The 18,676-nt window shown below is 38.5% G+C and overlaps 1 protein-coding gene across 6 annotated transcripts in view; it reads left to right on the top strand.

Annotated features, from left to right (window-relative positions):
- LOC109414182 (CD63 antigen) overlaps nucleotides 1-18,676 on the top strand; it is a 242,323-nt gene that overhangs the window by 205,452 nt on the left and 18,195 nt on the right. For all 6 annotated transcript variants that reach the window (XM_062850263.1, XM_062850260.1, XM_062850259.1 and 3 more), the window contains exons 4-5: nucleotides 4,388-4,460; nucleotides 4,659-4,774. In XM_062850263.1, coding sequence (XP_062706247.1) covers nucleotides 4,388-4,460; nucleotides 4,659-4,774 — 189 coding nt within the window. The remainder of the gene's footprint in view (nucleotides 1-4,387; nucleotides 4,461-4,658; nucleotides 4,775-18,676) is intronic.

Below are 18,676 nucleotides of genomic sequence, written 5' to 3'. Positions count from 1 at the left end.
TTCCCGGTGCAATCTCTAGAAAAAAAAAATCCGAAAGAATCCATGGGAGAATTTTGATAGAGTCTAGATCCCTGGATAAATTTTCGGAAGAATCCCTGAATTCCTGAGTTTTTAACGGAACTCCCTTAAAACATCTCTGAAAAAAAAAGAGGAATCTCTTAAGGAGGTCCTGAAGAAATCCGTGGATAACTTCCCGAAGGATTTCTTAGAGAAAGAAAAAACTCTCTGGATGTATTCCTAAAGAAATCGCTAGAGGACTTTCTGCAGGATTTTTTGCAGGAACTGTTGTGGGTATTCTTGAAGGAATTCATAGAAGCGGAAGGGAAAATCCTGAATGATTCCGTGGATAAACTCCTAAAGGATTTCTTCTGGAGAATTTTGACAAAAAAAACCTGGATGAACTATTAGAGTATTTCCTAGACAAGCTCCCGAATGAATTTCTGTAGAATTACCTGAAATAATTACGAAGCAAATCGCTGAACAAACTCCTCTAGAAATCCTTGAAAATGTTAAAAAAAATCCTCTGGCAGAATTACTGAATAAATCCTCGACGAAATATTTGGAAGAATTTCCTCAATGAATCCCTGAAGGAGTTCCTGTAGGAATCCCTGGAGGAATTTATGATGAAATCTCTGGTGGAATTCCTGAAGAAATCTCTGGCAGATTTTCTGAAGGAATTCCTTCTGAAAGCGCGAATTCCTGATGGTATCCCTGGAGGAATTCCTGAAGGAATCCCTGGAGAAATTCCTGAAGGAATCCTTGGAAGAATTCGTTGAGGAATCTCTGTAGTAATTCCGGAATCAATGTATGAAGGAATCCCTGGACGAATTCCTGAAGGCATCCTATAAAGAAATCCTGAAAGTTATCCCTGGAGGAATTCCTTGAAAGAATCCCTGGAGGTATTCCTGAAAGAATCCCTGGAGAAATTCCTGAAGTTATCCCTGGAGAAATTTCTGAAAAAAACCCCTGGCGGAATTTCTGGGGGAATCCCTGGAGAAATTCCTGAAGAAATTCCTGGAGAAATTTCTGAAGGTATCCCTGGAGGAAATCCTGAGAGAAATTCCTGGAGGAATTCCTGAAAGAATTTCTGGAGCAATTCTTGAATAAATCTTGAGGAATCCCTGCAGAAATTCCTTAAAAAATCCCTGGAGAAATTCCTGTAGGAATCCCTTGAGGAATTCCTGGTGGAATCCCAGTAGGAATCCTTGGAAAAAATCCTTAAGTAACCCTGAAGGAATCCCGGAAAGAACCCCTGGAGGAATTCCTGAAGGAATCTTTGAAGGAGTTCCTGAAGGAATCCCTGGAGCAATTCTTGAATAAATCTCTGGAGGAATTTCCTGAAGGAATCCCAGAATGAATACCTAAAGGTATCCCAGAATGGATTCCTTAAGGTATCTTTGGAGGAATCCCTGAAAGAATCCCTGGAGGTTTTTCTGAGAAAATCCCTGGAAAATTTCCTGTAAAAATCCCTGGATAAACTCCTGAAGAAATCCCTGGAGAAATTCCTGAAGGAATCCCTGGAAAAATCCTGATGGAACCACTGGAGGTTATCGTGGAAAAAATCCTGGAGGAAGTCCTGAAGGAATCCCTGGAGGAATTGCTGAAGGTTATCGTGAAAAAAAAATCTTGGAGGAATTCCTGACGGAATCTCTGCAGGAATTCCTGTAGAAATCTCTGAAGGAATTTCTAAAGGATTCCTTGCAGAAATTCTTGAAGGAATATCTGGATGAATTTCTGAAGGAATTCTCAACAGAATCCCTGGAGGAATTCCTAAAGGAATCCCTGGAGGAATTCTTGAAGCAATTCCTGAAAGAATCCCTGGAGAAATTCCCTATGGAATCCCTGGAGGAAAACCCGAAGGAATCCCTTGAGGAATTCCTGAAGAAATTTCTGGAGAAATCCTTGGAGGTATTTCTGAAGGGCACCCTGAAGATATCCTTGAAGGAACCCTGAAGGAATTGAAATCCCTGGAGGTATTCCTGAAGAAATCTCTGGAGGAATTTCCTTAAGGGATTCCTTGAGGAATTCCTGATGGTATCCCTAGAAAAATTCCTGAAGGAATCCTTGGAGGAATTTTTGAAGGAATCACAGGAAAACATCTTGAACGAATCCCTGGAGGAATTCCTGAAGAAATCGCTGGAGGAATTGCTGAAAGTTATCGTAGAAAAATTCCTGAAAGAATTTTTGAAGGAATTTCTGAAGGAGTGCCTGGAGGTATTTCTGAAGAAATCCCTGGAGGTATTCCTGAAGAATTCCCGGAAGGTATTCCTGAAGAATTCCCTGGAGGTATTCCTGAAGGAATCCCTGGAGGTATTCCTGAAGGAATCCCTGGAGGTATTCCTGAAGGAATCCCTGGAGGTATTCCTGAAGGAATCCCTGGAGGTATTCCTGAAGGAATCCCTGGAGGTATTCCTGAAGGAATCCCTGGAGGTATTCCTGAAGGAATCCCTGGAGGTATTCCTGAAGGAATCCCTGGAGGTATTCCTGAAGGAATCCCTGGAGGTATTCCTGAAGGAATCCCTGGAGGTATTCCTGAAGGAATCCCTGGAGGTATTCCTGAAGGAATCCCTGGAGGTATTCCTGAAGGAATCCCTGGAGGTATTCCTGAAGGAATCCCTGGAGGTATTCCTGAAGGAATCCCTGGAGGTATTCCTGAAGGAATCCCTGGAGGTATTCCTGAAGGAATCCCTGGAGGTATTCCTGAAGGAATCCCTTTAGATATTCCTGAAAGAATCCCTGGAGGTATTCCTGAAGGAATTCCTGGAGGTATTCCTGAAGGAATCCCTGGAGGTATTCCTGAAGGAATCCCTGGAGGTATTCCTGAAGGAATCCCTGGAGGTATTCCTGAAGGAATCCCTGGAGGTATTCCTGAAGGAATCTCTGGAGGTATTCCTGAAGGAATCTCTGGAGGTATTCCTGAAGGAATCCCTGGAGGTATTCCTGAAGGAATCCCTGGAGGTATTCCTGAAGGAATCCCTGGAGGTATTCCTGAAGGAATCACTGGAGGTATTCCTGAAGGAATCACTGCAGGTATTCCTGAAGGAATCCCTGGAAGTATTCCTGAAGGAATCCCTGGAAGTATTCCTGAAGGAATTTCTAGAGGTATTCCTGAAGGAATGCCTGGAGGAATTCCTGAAGGAATGCCTGGAGGAATTCCCAAAGGAATCCTTGAGTGAATTTTCGATAGAATCTCTGGAGGAAAACCTGAAGGAATCCATGGAAGAATTCCCGAAGGAATTCCTAAAGGAATCCCTGAATAAATTTGTGAAGGAATCCTTGGAGGTATTCCTGAAGGCAACTCTGAAGGGATCCCTGAAGGAACTTCTGAAGAAACCCAGAAGCAACCCCTGGATGAATTCCTGAAGGAATCTCTTGAGGAATTCCTGAAGAAATTTCTGAACAAATCCTTGAGGGTATTCCTGAAGGAATCCCGGAAGGAACCTCTGAAGGAATTGGAATTCCTGGAGGTACTCCTGAAGGAAACTCAGAAGAAACCCCCTGGAGGAATTCCTGAAGGAATCTCTGGAGGAATTCTTGAAGGAATCTTTGGAGGAATTTCTGATGGAATCCCTGGAGGAATTCCTTAAGTAATCTTTGGTGCAATTCCTGAAAAAAATCTCTGGAGGAACTCCTGACGAAATCTCTGAAGAAATTTCTGACGGATATTCTGGAGGTATTTTTTGAAAAAAATCTCTGGGAGATTTCCTGAAAGAGTCCCTGGAGAAACTCCTGAAGAAATCACTGGAGAAATTCTTGATAGAATCCCTGGATGAATTTCTGAAGGAATCTCTGGAGAAATTCCTGAAGGAATTCCTGAATAAATCCCTGGAGCAATTCCTGAAGAAATCCCTGGAAGAATTCCTGAAGGAATCTTTGGAGAAATACCTGAAGGAATCCCTGAAGAAATCCTAAAGGAATCCTCGAAGGAATTTCTAAAGGAGTCATGCTGTAAAAACCACAACTTCATCAGAATTTCACTAGCATTCGGGTTAATATGTAAAGTTTCTCTCGCTCAAATTCACACTACGTTAAATATTGCATATTATGACTACGGTTCAACTCCGTCTGAACTCTATACAAAGCGCAGGTAGATGAATAATATTCCCATATTTATTTCCATCCCAAGTTAATTTTCTGGCAATTCCCCAATCCGACGAGGTCAATTAATTGAATCAATTTCAATTGGCAGTTCGCTTCATTCATTCGATTGCACTCCAAAAACCAAAATCAAATGATGGCGCGCGTACCTCTCACCGCGTCAATAGTCAATGTGACCGCACTTTGTATTCTCAACCCCTCAACCCTCAACTGACGAGGCTATGCAAATTCAATTTCGCAATATCAAAATGTTATAATTCACCGTTTTGTGTTTGCATTTCTCTTCCAGATCACCGGACTGGTCGTCGTAGTGACGGGAGCCATCATTCAGTCGTCCTATCATCATTATTCGAACTTTCTCGGTAAGTATCGTCCCACATCCAGGATGCGCCGCATGCCTGCGTGCACACATTTTCATTAATCAATTCCACCCGCTTCGATAACTTTTCACACAACACCTCCCCCTACGCACCTACCGGGCACCTGAGGACCGGTCATCGGTGATAAAATTGACGAATAACGTACCTACAATGTGTTATTCCATTGCTTTTATGCTGCAGGTGAGAGCTTCTGGACTGCCCCGATAGTGCTAATCGTGATTGGATCCGTCATATTCGTCGTTGCCTGCTTCGGATGCTGTGGCGCCGCAAAGGAGAGCCCATGTATGATCATAACGGTAGGTGATGACGAGTGGTGGGAAGTGAGGACCCCAGGAAGTTGACTCCGGTCGGCTCTGAGAGCCCCCATACATATGTAGATGAACTCATTTTACGCACCGAACCGAACGGAATTGAAAACTTGAACCACAACTGCACACTACATACTGTACTAGAGCTGATGATTGACATTTGTAGATACTGACCTGGAACAAAACGCTGGTCAACATTCAAGTCTGAAAACGTGTTCAACAATTTTGATTTTTAAATTTTACGACAATATAGACATTTCTGGAAATAATCATTACTCGACTCGGAAATAGTTTGTTTTTTTTGGTTATTCGACTATGGACTATTTTCAAATTATTCGCGACCCATAGCACTAGTTTACAGCATTTTTGAACTCAGTAAGCTGATGATCGTTTTTGGTGTAGAATCATGCCCTGAGTTCGAAGACGCGAAGGAAAAAAAATATAGTGGAGCGCAAATTTTTTCGACTTTTCATACAAGGTTGATGATTTGAAATCAATTTTTGTTCTATTTTTAAGTAAAGTCGCTCACTTCACACATCTCATTCTCCGTAATCAATGCTCCGATTGAGCTGATTTTTTTACTGTAACTCGCCTACATATGCTATGTCAAATAAACGTTGAGAAATAATTTTTAAATTGTTTTTTTTTTCTAATTGAAAAAATACATTTCTTCATAAAAACGGCATAAAAACGATTTTAGTGAATAATGAACTACATGGGGTATTGGTTCCTTTCTTAAGCATGTGGCTCCCATTTTCATCCTTCGAAAAACAAAGGATTGAAGCGCTGTTTGTTTTGTTTCTTATTTTTGTTTATTTTTTTTTGTAAAAAGTGAGCACGCATGAAAACAAAAAGAACGGGATCAATCGGTGTCGTAAACGCTTGTTTTCGAATAGGATGAATTTGGGAGCGTGAGATTGCTTATGGCACTCATACCTTACGTAGGGTCAAAGAACAAAAAATATGCTAAATATGAATGCATAAATGTCTCTGGATACAATAAACATTAGACCTGTTCACTTTTTTTTACCTATCCGTGTCACATCGAATTCTGAATCCACATGCAAAAACAAGTGTTTAGTCAGGTGTATCAGATCAATTTTGTGTTTTTCCGAGCATTTTCACGAAAATGTACTCCAATGTCCAGAATATTACTCCGAAAAAGTACAGTTAAATTATAGTTAGCACAATACTCTACAACTTTGCCGAATACACTATGGTGTTAACATTGCGTATTTCAAAGTTATTCAACAATTTTCGTTAAAAAGTCAGTAAAAAATGCAATATTTCCACGATTTTTCATATAAAAGTGATGTAAATTAACACTGTTTTGCGTGACTAATTTAATAAGTTATGTGTTATGAACATTTCATCCATATGAACATCATTTCAGTGTAGGAATTTGTTTTCATTCACTAATCATCAAAAGTTTCCCACGTTGATACTAAAAACCGCACAGAGTTGCCAGCACATATTAAAACAAAGTTACCCATGATTAAAACGTCATTACACTTATTTGTCGCATATGCATCAGTTCCAACTGCAGATGGGTGAGCATGAGACAATCGATCCGAAGATTCAAGGTTCGAGCCCTGGAATAGGTTTTTTTTCGCGTCTCTGTAAGTTGTAATACTGGAAGTATTTTTCACTTTTCTAAGAAACTGGCATCATAACCTTTGTTGTGGTCGTGTAATACTACCTTTCGATTATGTATGAAGTACAGAGAATGAGTTCGATCAGATAGCGAGAGCTCAAGTATCTCTCGAGTAATAATGTATACCATATGAGAAATACAATCAGAAAGCTTTTAACTGTTAACCGAAGCCGTTGTGTTTTATTTAGATGCCGTCTCGTTGCTTATTTGTTTATAACAGTGGCGTACGAGGATAAATTTGCCATCAAAATGATGGCTTGGCCACCAAATCCTCATTTTACTTTGTTTGACGCGTGCTATATTTTGTGCAATAAGTTTGAATAGCGGTTTGTGCATTTTTTTTTTAATTGTTTGTGATGTACCTTGTGTTTGGTGTTTTTTTTACTCACTGTGCTGCAATATTTTTTCAAACACAATGGTTTTTTTTGTGCATTGTAGTGCGTAAATTGTTTCGTGATTTTAGTGTGCATTTTTTTATTGATTGCGCGTGATTTTGTGTAAAAGATTTGCAACGTTTTGTTCGTATTTTTTCCGCGTAATTTTTGTACTATGTATGGTACAAACGGTATACTTTGCACAGCGGCATCTCTTTGTGTTTTTTGTGTTTTTTTTTTTCGTTCAGGAGGTTGATATAGAAACGCTTTTTTTTTCCCTGACGAAATTTTTTAACGCATTTTTTTACACTGACTCATTTTATCAGAACAAACTCCGTTCATTATAGAACATTGATTTTTTAATAGGCCATTTTGAATCGCATATGATTCGTCTTTGTCCAGCAAGTCTGCTGTTGACTTTTATTTGCCTTTTTTGTTCTATTTTTGTTTGTTCCTTTTACTAATGATGAGCATGAGTACCTCAGACTATATCATCATCGGTGAGCTTTGTGCGCCTTTATCTTTGAGTAACATTTCGTTGAGTCTGAGCTAATATTCGCCTTGACGGAGGCTCTCTGAGAGAATTGCGCTGTGCGTGAAAACATTTTTTTTTTAACATGGGAAAGGATAGGAGCTGCATTTTCAAATGCTTCTAATTCTTTATAGAATTTTTTTTAAGCAAAACGTTCTAAATGTTATCGAATGAGATTTTGATGCGCTATATTATAGACATAACATTGTGATTTAAAAACTTTTTGTCTAAAACCAGTTATAGTGTAGCTAATTGAAAGTATATTGCAAAACATTAAAACTTTTTTCAATCTGAGGTCCCTAAAATATTTTAGAAGCATTTGAAAATGCAGCTCCTATCCTTTCCCATGTTAAAAAAATTTGTTTTCACGCACAGCGCAATTCTCTCAGAGAGCCTCCGTCAAGGCGAATTGAGCATGAGTACCCGAGCCCGAGATGTTTCTCAGCACCAGCGCAACGCCGACGTCGCCGACCCGAACGTGATCGTCGCATTTTAAGCTTCATAATCGGCGGTGAGCAATGGGTGTGCGAATCCGACAAACATGTTGACATTGAATGGTGAGCAGATCCAGGACACGATAGATACATACACGCAGAACTCGATGTACACAGCGCAACGAGTAACTTTCACGCAGCGACCGAAAAGACAAAAGAATTTTCACGCAGATTTGTGTAACACCGGATCAACACAAAAAATGTGCTGATCCGGTGTTACACAAATCTGCGTGAAAATTCTTTTGTCTTTTTGCTCGCTGCGTGAAAGTTACTCGTGCGCTGTGTTGTTTCATTTAAGGGTGTACCAACAGAATTACCAATTCGCCTTGACGGAGGCTCTCTGAGAGAATTGCGCTGTGCGTGAAATCAATTTTTTTTTAACATGGGAAAGGATAGGAGCTGCATTTTCAAATACTTCTAAAATATTGTAGGGACTTCAGATTGAAAAAAGTGTTAATGTTTTGCAATATACTTTCAATTAGCTACATTATAACTGGTTTTAGACAAAAGTTTTTAAATCACAATGTTATGTCTATAATATAGCGTATCAAAATCTCATTCAATAACATTAAGAACGTTTTGCTTGAAAAAATTTCTATAAAGAATTAGAAGCATTTGAAAATGCAGCTCCTATCCTTTCCCATGTTAAAAAAAAATGTTTTCACGCAAGCACAATTCTCTCAGAGAGCCTCCGTCAAGGCGAATGTAGCAAATGGTTTCTTGTTGGGAGTGTAAAGAACATCCAGTAAGGCCGGAGATCGTTATCCATGCTGCAACCGACTTGTTTCGACGCTGAAGGAAGGTGGAGAGCGATAGTGCTATATTATTATTCTTCGGATGTGCAGTTTGTGTTGATGAGATACATACTTCAATGGACGACCAGTTCTCTTGTCTTATCACGGTAGGGTGGTTGCACCAAACACGGACCATGTCAAGATTGGAATATCGTTGCATACATTGTATTGTGATAGTTTAACGGTTTAAAGTTTTAATGAACTTGTTATTATGCTTTAGCTTTTGTAATACGCCATTTTATTTTATTTAGACTCTGAATATCTAATTTAAATAAAGTGTTTAAATGTTCGTCAGAATTGATCAATAGATTATTTATAAATCAGGATTTTGCGATAAATTAGCTTTCAGAACAAACATACAGGGGATGGCCAAAATGTTTGGGATAGGCAACTTTTTTTCTCCCACAAAAAAAACAACATGCTGTAACTTTTCATAGAGTGCATCAAAAAATCTCAAATTTTGGCTGTTTGTCAACCTATTATATATGCATCATTGGTACAAATTTGGGCTCGATTGATTAATTTTTCATGAAGTTAGAACCGTTCGGGTAAAACACTATTTTTAGACAACTATTTTTTGAACTGTCATATCTCGGAAACCAGTGAACCGAATTGAATGAATTTTTTAACGTTTATCAACAATATATTGATACTTGATACGACGTTATAAAATGTAATATTTTCTCACGGCGAATTAAGTTATACCGGGTTGAATTTTTTACCCATATAGAGAAAAATATGTAAAATTTACAATACCCCACAAAAATTATTAAATGTGTTCTTCCTGCAATCTAAATAGGCTCTAATATATCTGATTAGAAATAATTTGAGAACAGAAGTGGAAAATCTTTGGATATCAACACTAAAATTTATTGACATTGATGTAAAAAAAATTACATTTTTTCGAGAAAAATCCAAAAAGTGTCAATGCATGATAACTTTTTTCAACGTTTAAAAAGTACCTATGTTTTAATGGTTTGTGAAGCATTTACACATTGTTAGTGTACGTTCAAAATTTCATTCAATTCGGTTCACTGGGTTCCGAGATATGACAGCTCAAAAATGAGTTGTCTAAAATAAGGTGTTTTACCCGAACGGTTCTAACTTTGCGAAATATGATTCAATCAAGCCCAAATTTGTACCAATGATGCACATATAATAGCTTGACAAACAGTCAAAATTTGAGATTTTTTGATGCACTCTATGAAAAGTTATAGCATGTTAAACTTTTTAGTGAGAGAAAAAAAAGTTGCCTATCCCAAACATTTTGGCCATCCCCTGTACGTTAGCTTCTTAAGGGAAGAGGTGTTGTGGTAGTGTAATACTACCTTTCGATTATGTATGAAGTACAGAGAATGAGTTCGATCAGATAGCGAGAGCTCAAGTATCTCTCGAGTAATAATGTATACCATATGAGAAATACAATCAGAAAGCTTTTAACTGTTAACCGAAGCAGTTGTGTTTTATTTAGATGCCGTCTCGCTGCTTATTTGGTTATAACAACCTTGTTTCAAAACAGTAGAGTCCCTTCATCGTACGTACAGTTGTGTTGTTTTGTGGGATGATAGATGGTATACCATGGTGCACTAGTTTCTTTATTACAGCTACTAGCTGTGTAAAGATATTGCATAACGGCCTTTGAAGCGCTGCTGCTTTGTGGATTTGTCAGTATTACACTAGCGTGCACAGGGAGGGGGGGCAAGGGGGGGCACTTGCCCCCCCCTTTGATATAAAAAAACATTTGAATAACATGCACCATTTTGACATTTTGTAATCTGTTAACTAATTGGTGATGTCAGCACCATATGGAGGAGGAATCTATGGCATAACATGCACCATTTTGGTATTTCGTATTCCAAAACTGTATTCTTTGTACGTGAACCATGGTGACTTCGGCACCGCATCGAATTCCAAGCACCAGTTTTGCAATTCGTGCACCTAGCCATACAAAATGTCGAGTATCGCTGAATAACGGCGACAACTAATACAGCACACAAACATCGTGCACCTTCTTCAAAGCGTTCACAGAATCATCTAGGTATCTACGCACTATGCTGATATCATGCACTATTTTTTAATCAAGGAGGAATCTAATGCATCATACTGATATGTGCATCATTAAATTTCATGCACCATCAAAGCTTTAAAAGCACCATTTTAGCATTTATTATATAATCTAGGCATCTGAAGCACCATTATGTTGTGAGCATCACATAAAATACTTTTATTTTGTATTTTATGCACCATTTTTGCAATCTGTGCACCTAACCATGCAACATGTTTATAATCTTTGAATAACGGTGACATCTAATGCATGATCTAGCACCATGCGTCTTCTTCAAAGCATTCCATGCACCATTTTGGCATTAAATATAATATTAAGGCATCTTATGCACCATTATGATGTGGTTTACATTTGAATTTGATGCACCATTTTGGCATTTCGCATACAAAATAGCATTCCATGTACCTAAACCATGTTGATTTCTAAGCCACATTGAGTTTCCTGCATCATTTTTGCAATTGTGCACCTACATATGGAATATGTTGAGTATAACAGAATCATGGTAATACTAATGCACCATACATACATCATGCAGCTCCTTTGCATTTCATACACCACACCACCATGATGTTTACAGAAACATCTAAGCACCATTTCACGCGTCATCTAAGCATTTTTATTCACATTTGAATTTCATAAGCTCCCTTTTGCCATATCGTACACCAAATTGTATTCCATGTACCTGACCCATGTTGACTTCCGCACCACACTTAATTCTACGCACCATTTTAGCAATTGTTGCACCTTAGATCTAGCCACGCAAATGTTGAGAATCACTGAATCATGGTGGCAACTAATGTACACATACAATTTCTTAGTATCCCATGCACAACCACGATGTTCTCAGAATCATCTAGGCTGATCTCACGCACCATCTTTTAACTAATTAGTTATGTCAGTACCATATTTGAATAACATGCACCATTTTGGTATTTCGTATGCCAAAACTGTATTCCATGTGCGTGAACCATGGTGACTTCGGCACCACATTGAATGCCAAGCACCATTTTTGCTATTTGTGCACCTAGTCATACAAAATAGCCAGCACACTAACATCACACATCTTCTTCAACGCGTGCACAAAATCTTCTAGGCATCCACACATTATGCGCATTATGCGCATCAAGCGCTGTCTTTTAGTCAACTAGAAATCTAATGTATCATACTGATATGCACCATCATTAAATTTCATGCATCATCAAAGCTTTCCAAGCCATTTCAGCATTTATTATATCATCTAGGCATCTGATGCATCATCATGTTGTGAGCATCACATAAAATACTTTTATTTTGTATTCTATGCACCATTTTTGCAATTCGTACACCTAACCATGAAACATGGTTTCTTTGAATAACGGTGACAACTAATGCAGCACGTAGCATCACGCGCCTTCTTCAAAACATTCCATGCACCATTTTGACATTCACTATATCATCTAGGTAACTTATGCACCTTTATGATGTGGTTTACATTTGAATTTGATGCACCATTTTGGCATTTCGCATACGAAATAGCATTTCACGTACCTGGACCATGTTGATTTCCGTGCCACATTGAAATTCCTGCACCATTGCACGAATTGCAAGTGCACCTTAATATAAAACATGTTGAGTATAACATAATCATGATGATACTAAGCACCATACTGACACCATTTGCATTCCATGCACCACCATGATGTTCACAGAATCATCTAGACAGCATCTCACTTACCATCTTTGAATCAAATATGTGTCTAATTGCGAAATCACTCACCATCGTTAAATTCTATGCACTACTAAAAAATTTCATGCATAATCGTGGCATTCACTATATCATCTAGACATTCTTTGCTCCATTTTTATTATATGAAGTTCTGTACATCAAAGTAGCATTTCATGTACCATGTCAACTCGAATGCATCATACTGACATCATGCACCATCTTTGAATGCCATGCACCATATCAGCATTGCATGCACCATCCCAATGATCTCATTGTTATCCAGGGTTCCTATACACCAATCATGTATCTTTATTGCCGCACGCAATTTGATTTTTATGCAGCCACTGCACAATGGTCCGAATCCACGTTTTAGCAGGAAAAAAAATCCGTATCTCTGTTTTCGTTAATTTTAGGCATTTGGTGTCTTCAGAGAAGTTCTTTGAATTTGTTTGCTGCATCTTTTCCAAAAATTTTTGATTATGGTGGTCCTCGTCTTAACTCAAATCTGGGATAGAACTTTTAAATTTCAAGTCATACGCGATCGAGTTCTTCAGCAAAGTTGTAGGCAATGCTATTTTGAGCAACTTTGCCGAATACGCCGTTTATCTAGCTCTCAATTTGAACATAGTAGGTCAATTTTAAGTTTTGACTTAGGGTGAGCCACCCAAAAACGGTTTTTTTGCAATAACTTTTTTATTTGATTTTTTTCGAAGATGTGAGCTTCGAGCATTTGAAGAGCAAGTAATGACGCATATTTGTTCTGAACATTGCACGTTGCTAGGTCTTGTCATTCAAATGTTATGGGCAATTTTGACTTAAAATCAACGATGTCTTCAAATGCTTATATCTCTAGGAGCTGGTAAAATAAAAAATGTTCTTTAAGCGGCATTTGGAAGGTCACATATAAAGCCAAATTTGGAGCAAACATTACAAGAACGTTATTTTTTAAATTGGAATAAATCGACTCCAAAAATCCCCTTAAAAATTGAAAAAACTACTTATAACTCATACAATTTCAAACATAGAGTCAAACTGTCTTCGGGAAAAATGTAGGTTTTTACCATGCCTACAAGTTTTCCATACACGATTTTTTTTTGCAAAACGTGAAACAAAAGCTTGAAATTGATAATTTGATTCTTAGGGGTCGCCAGAATCGAGCAGATAGCCCGATGTGTCAACAATGCCCCAACAGCATCGACGATCTAGAGCATAAATTTACCGCATGCCGGCGAAAAAATGCTTTGTGGAGACATCTTCGACCAAGGTTGGAAACAACTCTAGGTAGGAGGATTAGATTCAACGACCTCCGGTTTCCAGAACTGGAAAACGTTGCCAGCAGAAGGAAGTATCAGGCGCTAAAGATATTTATTACATACATAAATTTTATTTAAGATGCCAGTAACAATCTTTCCGTTGATTCGTTAGAGTTTGTTTTAAATAGGAGGCAATCAGTGAAGTACTAGATTGAAAGTAGTGAGCTGGATTTTTGTATAGTGAGATGTTCAATTCTCCATTTCTGTAATGAAATGGTGCAAACAGCGTGGGTTATATGATTTCTTGGCTAATTTGAAGCTATTTGAGCAAAAGTTTGGGTAACTGTGTTGTTGAAGTTGCATGAAATAAATAATACAACAACAAAGTTACCCAAACTTTTGCTCAAACAGCATCAAATAAGCCAAGAAATCATATAACCCACGCTGTTTGCACCAATTCATTGCAGAAATGGAGAATTGAACATCTCACCATACAAAAATCCAGCTCCCTACTTTCAATCTAGTACTTCACTGATTGTCTCCTATTGTTTGTAAATGTGTTTTTGTAAAAATTCGACTAGCTAAATAAAGTTCCAGTAAATGTGTTTTAAAAAAGGGGGTACATGCTATGTTTTTCTAGGAAATCAGAACGATTATATTCTTTAAAAACAAATTATCACGCTCAAATCGGTCCACTCAGAAATGTGCAATGATCACTCATTTTGGCCTTTTTTCCAGACCACACTAAATTAGTGCAAAGTGACCTTACACATTTTTGTGTTGACGCCTGAGAATCGAAACAGTCTGTGTAACTGTCACACATCGAAGCGTTTGCAGACTGATTTGAAGAATGTGTGAGAGTTACACATTGAGGGAACGCTTCCCTTGATTGGAAAATGAGTGAGAGCTACACATTCTTAAATCGATTCCAAAGCTCGCTGAGGAGCTCGAAAATGCCGAAGAAGAGGCGATTTTGGCGTTCGCTCCTAATTCGCTTGGCATACTATAGGCCTATAGTTGTAGTGCTTTTACTGCTGCGCTGCAAAAGAAACAGCTCACAAGCACTCGTTAACGATGGCCACAATAGCAGTTAACTCAGCGGTGTAAACAAACGTTTCTTCTCCAAAGCGTTTGTCAACCGCAGACGACTTGCTCAAAAATGAGTAAGGTGCCATCAACTCATAGCATGAGCTTGGCTTACACATTTTTTTCACACATTCTGCCATCTTTGCAAGCGATGACGGAAAGTGTGTAAGGGTTACACATGCGGTGTGCAAAAATTTTTAAGCGTGATCAATTTCAAGCTTTTGTTTCACGTTTTACAAAAAAGTCGTGTATGGGAAACTTTTAGGTATGGTGAAAACCCACATTTTTCCCGAAGACAGTTTGACTCTATCTTTAAAATTGTATGAGTTATAAGTAGTTTTTCGATTTTTAAGGGGATTTTTGGAGTCGATTTATTCCAATTTAAAAAAATAACGTTCTTGTAAAATTTGCTCCACATTTGGCTTTATATGTGACCTTCCAAATGCCGCTTAATGAACTTTTTTTATTTTACCAGCTTCATGAGATATAAGCATTTGAAGACATCGTTGTTTTTAAGTCAAAATTGCCCATAACATTTGAATGACAAGACCTAGCAACGTGCAATGTTCAGAACAAATATGCGTCATTACTTGCTCTTCAAATGCTCCCAAGCTCACATCTTCGAAAAAAATCAAATAAAAAAGTTATTGCAAAAAAACCGTTTTTGGGGGGCTCACCCTAAGCCAAAACTTAAAATTGACCTACTATGTTCAAATTAAGAGCTAGATAAACGGCGTATTCGGCAAAGTTGCTCAAAATAGCATTGCCTACAATTTTGCTGAAGAACTCGATCGCGTATGACTTGAAATTTAAAAGTTCTATTCCAGATTTGAGTTAAGACGAGGACCACCCTAATCAAAAATTTTTCGAAAAGATGCAGCAACCAAATTCAAAGAACTTCTCTGAAGACACCAAATGCCTAAAATTAACGAAAACAGATATATGGATTTTTTTCCTGCTAAAACGTGGATTCGGACCATTGTGCACTGATGTTAACACCAGCTCTAAATCTAATGATTCATCTTGGCGTTCTATATATGAAATTGCAATTGCTTGCCATGCATGCGCTATATTGACGTTCCCTTGATCATAAAGGTATATAATGTACCACACTCAATCCTTAAATCTTTGAAGAGTTTCCTGGAGGAATCCGTAGAGGAATTCCTGGAAGAATTCATGGAGGAATTTCTGGAGAAATATTTCGAGAAATTCCTGGAGGAATTGCAGGAGGGGTTCTTTGACAAACCCCTGGAGGAATTCCTGGAGTATACTTTAGAGGAATCACTGGAAGAACCGCTGGAAAAAAATCTGTAGGTTTCCGCGAAGAAATTCCAGGAGGTACTTCTTGAAGAATGCCTGAAGGAATTTCTGGATTGACGAATCTCTGCAAGGATTCCTGGAGAAATTCATGGAGGAATCATGAGAAAAATTCCGTGATGGAATTTCTGGTAGAATTCATGGAGAAATTCCAGGAGGAATTCCTGGAGAAATCCGCGAAAGAATCCCTGGTGGTATTCATAAAGAAATCCTTAGAGGAAATGCAGGAACAAGCTCTGAAAAATTCCTGGAGATATCCCTGATGTAATCCCTGGAGGAATTCCTGAAGGAATCCGTGAAGGAATTACAGGATAAATCCCTGGAGGGAACTCCTGGGCGAATTGCTGGAAAAATTCCTAAAGGAGTTTTTGAAAGAATTTCTGCATGAAATTCTGGAAGAATTACTCGAGGAATTCATTGACGAATCCTTGCAGGAATACATGGAGGAATCTATGGAAGAGTTCCTAGCGGAATCCCTGAGAGAATTTAAAGAGGAAACCCTGAAGGAATTTGTAGAGAAATTGAAATAATCATTTTAAGAATTTCTGGAGGACTTCTTGGAGGAAATTCTGGAACTACCCGTAAAGGCACTCCAGAAGAAATTCCTGGAGGTATTTATAGAGGAATTCCAAAATGAATTTTTGGAGGATTTTTTCAGGAATTTCTGAAGAAATTCATGGATGAATCCCTGAAAGAGTTCCTGAAGAAATTCCTTGAGAATTTCTTGGAGAAATCCATGGAACTTCTCGAAGAATGAAAGTCCTTTAGAACTTTCAGGAGGAATCCGTGAAGCATTTCCTGGAGGAATCCCTAGAGAAAATATTAGAGAAATTCTGGCAGACATTCCAAGAGGATTTTTACTTGAAGAAACTTCAGGAGGAATCCCTGGAGGTAATTCTCGAGGAACTACTGGAGGAATTCCTGTAGAAATTATTTGAGGAATTTCTGGAGAAATATATGAGGCTTCCAGGAGAAATTTCTGGAGGAATGTCTGAAGGAACTCCTCGAGGATTTCTAAAGGAATTTCTGGAGGATTTTTTAAAGAAATTTCTGAAGAAATTCATTAATGAATACCTGGAGGACTTCCAGAAAAAATTCATGGAAAAAAGATACTGGAGAATTTCCTTGAGGATCCCATGGAGGATACCCCGAAGGAATTCATCGTAGAGTTCCTGGAGAAATTCCTGGAGGAATTCTTCGAAGAGTTCAGGAAGATATTCCTTTAGGATTCTCTGGAATAATTCAGGCAGAAATTTCTAGAGGATTTTCTGGAGAAATTCCTGTAGGAATTTCAGACGTTCTTCCTCTAAAAATTTCTGAAAGAATTCCTGCAGGAATATCTGTAGTAATTTTTGAGGAAATTCAGAAGAAGTTAATGGATGAATCCCTGGAGGAATGCCTGAAGAAATTCCTTGAGAATTTACTGAAGAATCCATGGAGAATCCTTGGAGGAATTTCTCGGGCAATTCTGGAAGAGTTTCCTTAGAATTTTCTGGAAGAATCTCTGGAAAAAATATTGGAGGAATTCTGGATACCTTAAAGATTTTTCGTAGAAGTAATTTCAGGAGGGGTGTCTGGAGGAATTTTTGGAGTATTTACTAAGGCAATATCTGGAGGAATTATTTGAGGAATTTCTGAAGAAATATATGAGACTTCCAGGAAAACAATCTGGAGAATGTCTAAAGGAACTCCTCGATGAGTTTCTGGAGGAATTCCTGGAGGAAGTTCTGGAGGATGACTTTTGGAATTTTTGGCTCTCAGTCTAACAAATTGCGTTGATTACTCTTCTATCATCGCCAACGTTTCGGTCCGGCTATTGGACTATCTTCAGGGCTCGATACACAAATCAATAAGTCACACAAATTTTGCAAACGTTCAAACAGTCGGGTTGTAAAGGCTCACGCCGTCTGGTACACTATGGGCCATTCGTTCTGGTTTGGTTTGAGGATTCCCTAGCTGATGTACGGATACTACCTGCTATCAGCCGGTCGGTACAGAATATTTCCCCTACTATTAGACTGAGAGCCGAAAATTTCAAAAGTCAACCATCATCCAGTCGAAACTTGTAATCCAACGTTCGTGAGAGGTTTTTTAGAGGAATTTTAGAAGAAATTTATTATTGAATCCCTGGAGGAATTCCTGAAGAAATTTCTGGAGAAAAAACCTGGAGAAATTCCTGGAGGATTACGTGTAGGATTTCACGTAGGAATTTCTCGAGCAATTCCTGGAAGAGTTCCGGGAAAAATTCTTTTTGGATTTTCTGGAGGAATCTGTGGAGGAACTCCTGGTGGCATCTTGGAGGAATTTCTAGAGGAATGTCAGTAGGAACTCCTCGAGGAACTTCTAAAGGAATACCGTGGGGATTTTTTTGAGGAACTTCTGAGGAAATTCATTAATGAATCCCTCGAGGATTCTCTGTAGAAATTTCTGGAAAAAATCGTGGAGAAATTCCTTAAGGAACTCGTGGAGGATTCCCTGGACAAATTATTCACGGAATTTCTCGAGGAATTCTTGAAAGCGATCCGAAAGACATTCCCGCGAAATTCTGGCAGAAATTCTTGGAGGATTTTCTGGAAGAATCCCTAGTAGAACCCCTGGAGGAGTTTCTGAAGGAGT

This window comes from Aedes albopictus, chromosome 2 (assembly GCF_035046485.1).
Source record: "Aedes albopictus strain Foshan chromosome 2, AalbF5, whole genome shotgun sequence".
NCBI classification, from domain to species: Eukaryota; Metazoa; Arthropoda; class Insecta; order Diptera; family Culicidae; genus Aedes; species Aedes albopictus.
The sequence above is the reverse complement of the archived record's forward strand: the minus strand, read 5'-3'. Positions and strand labels throughout refer to the sequence as shown.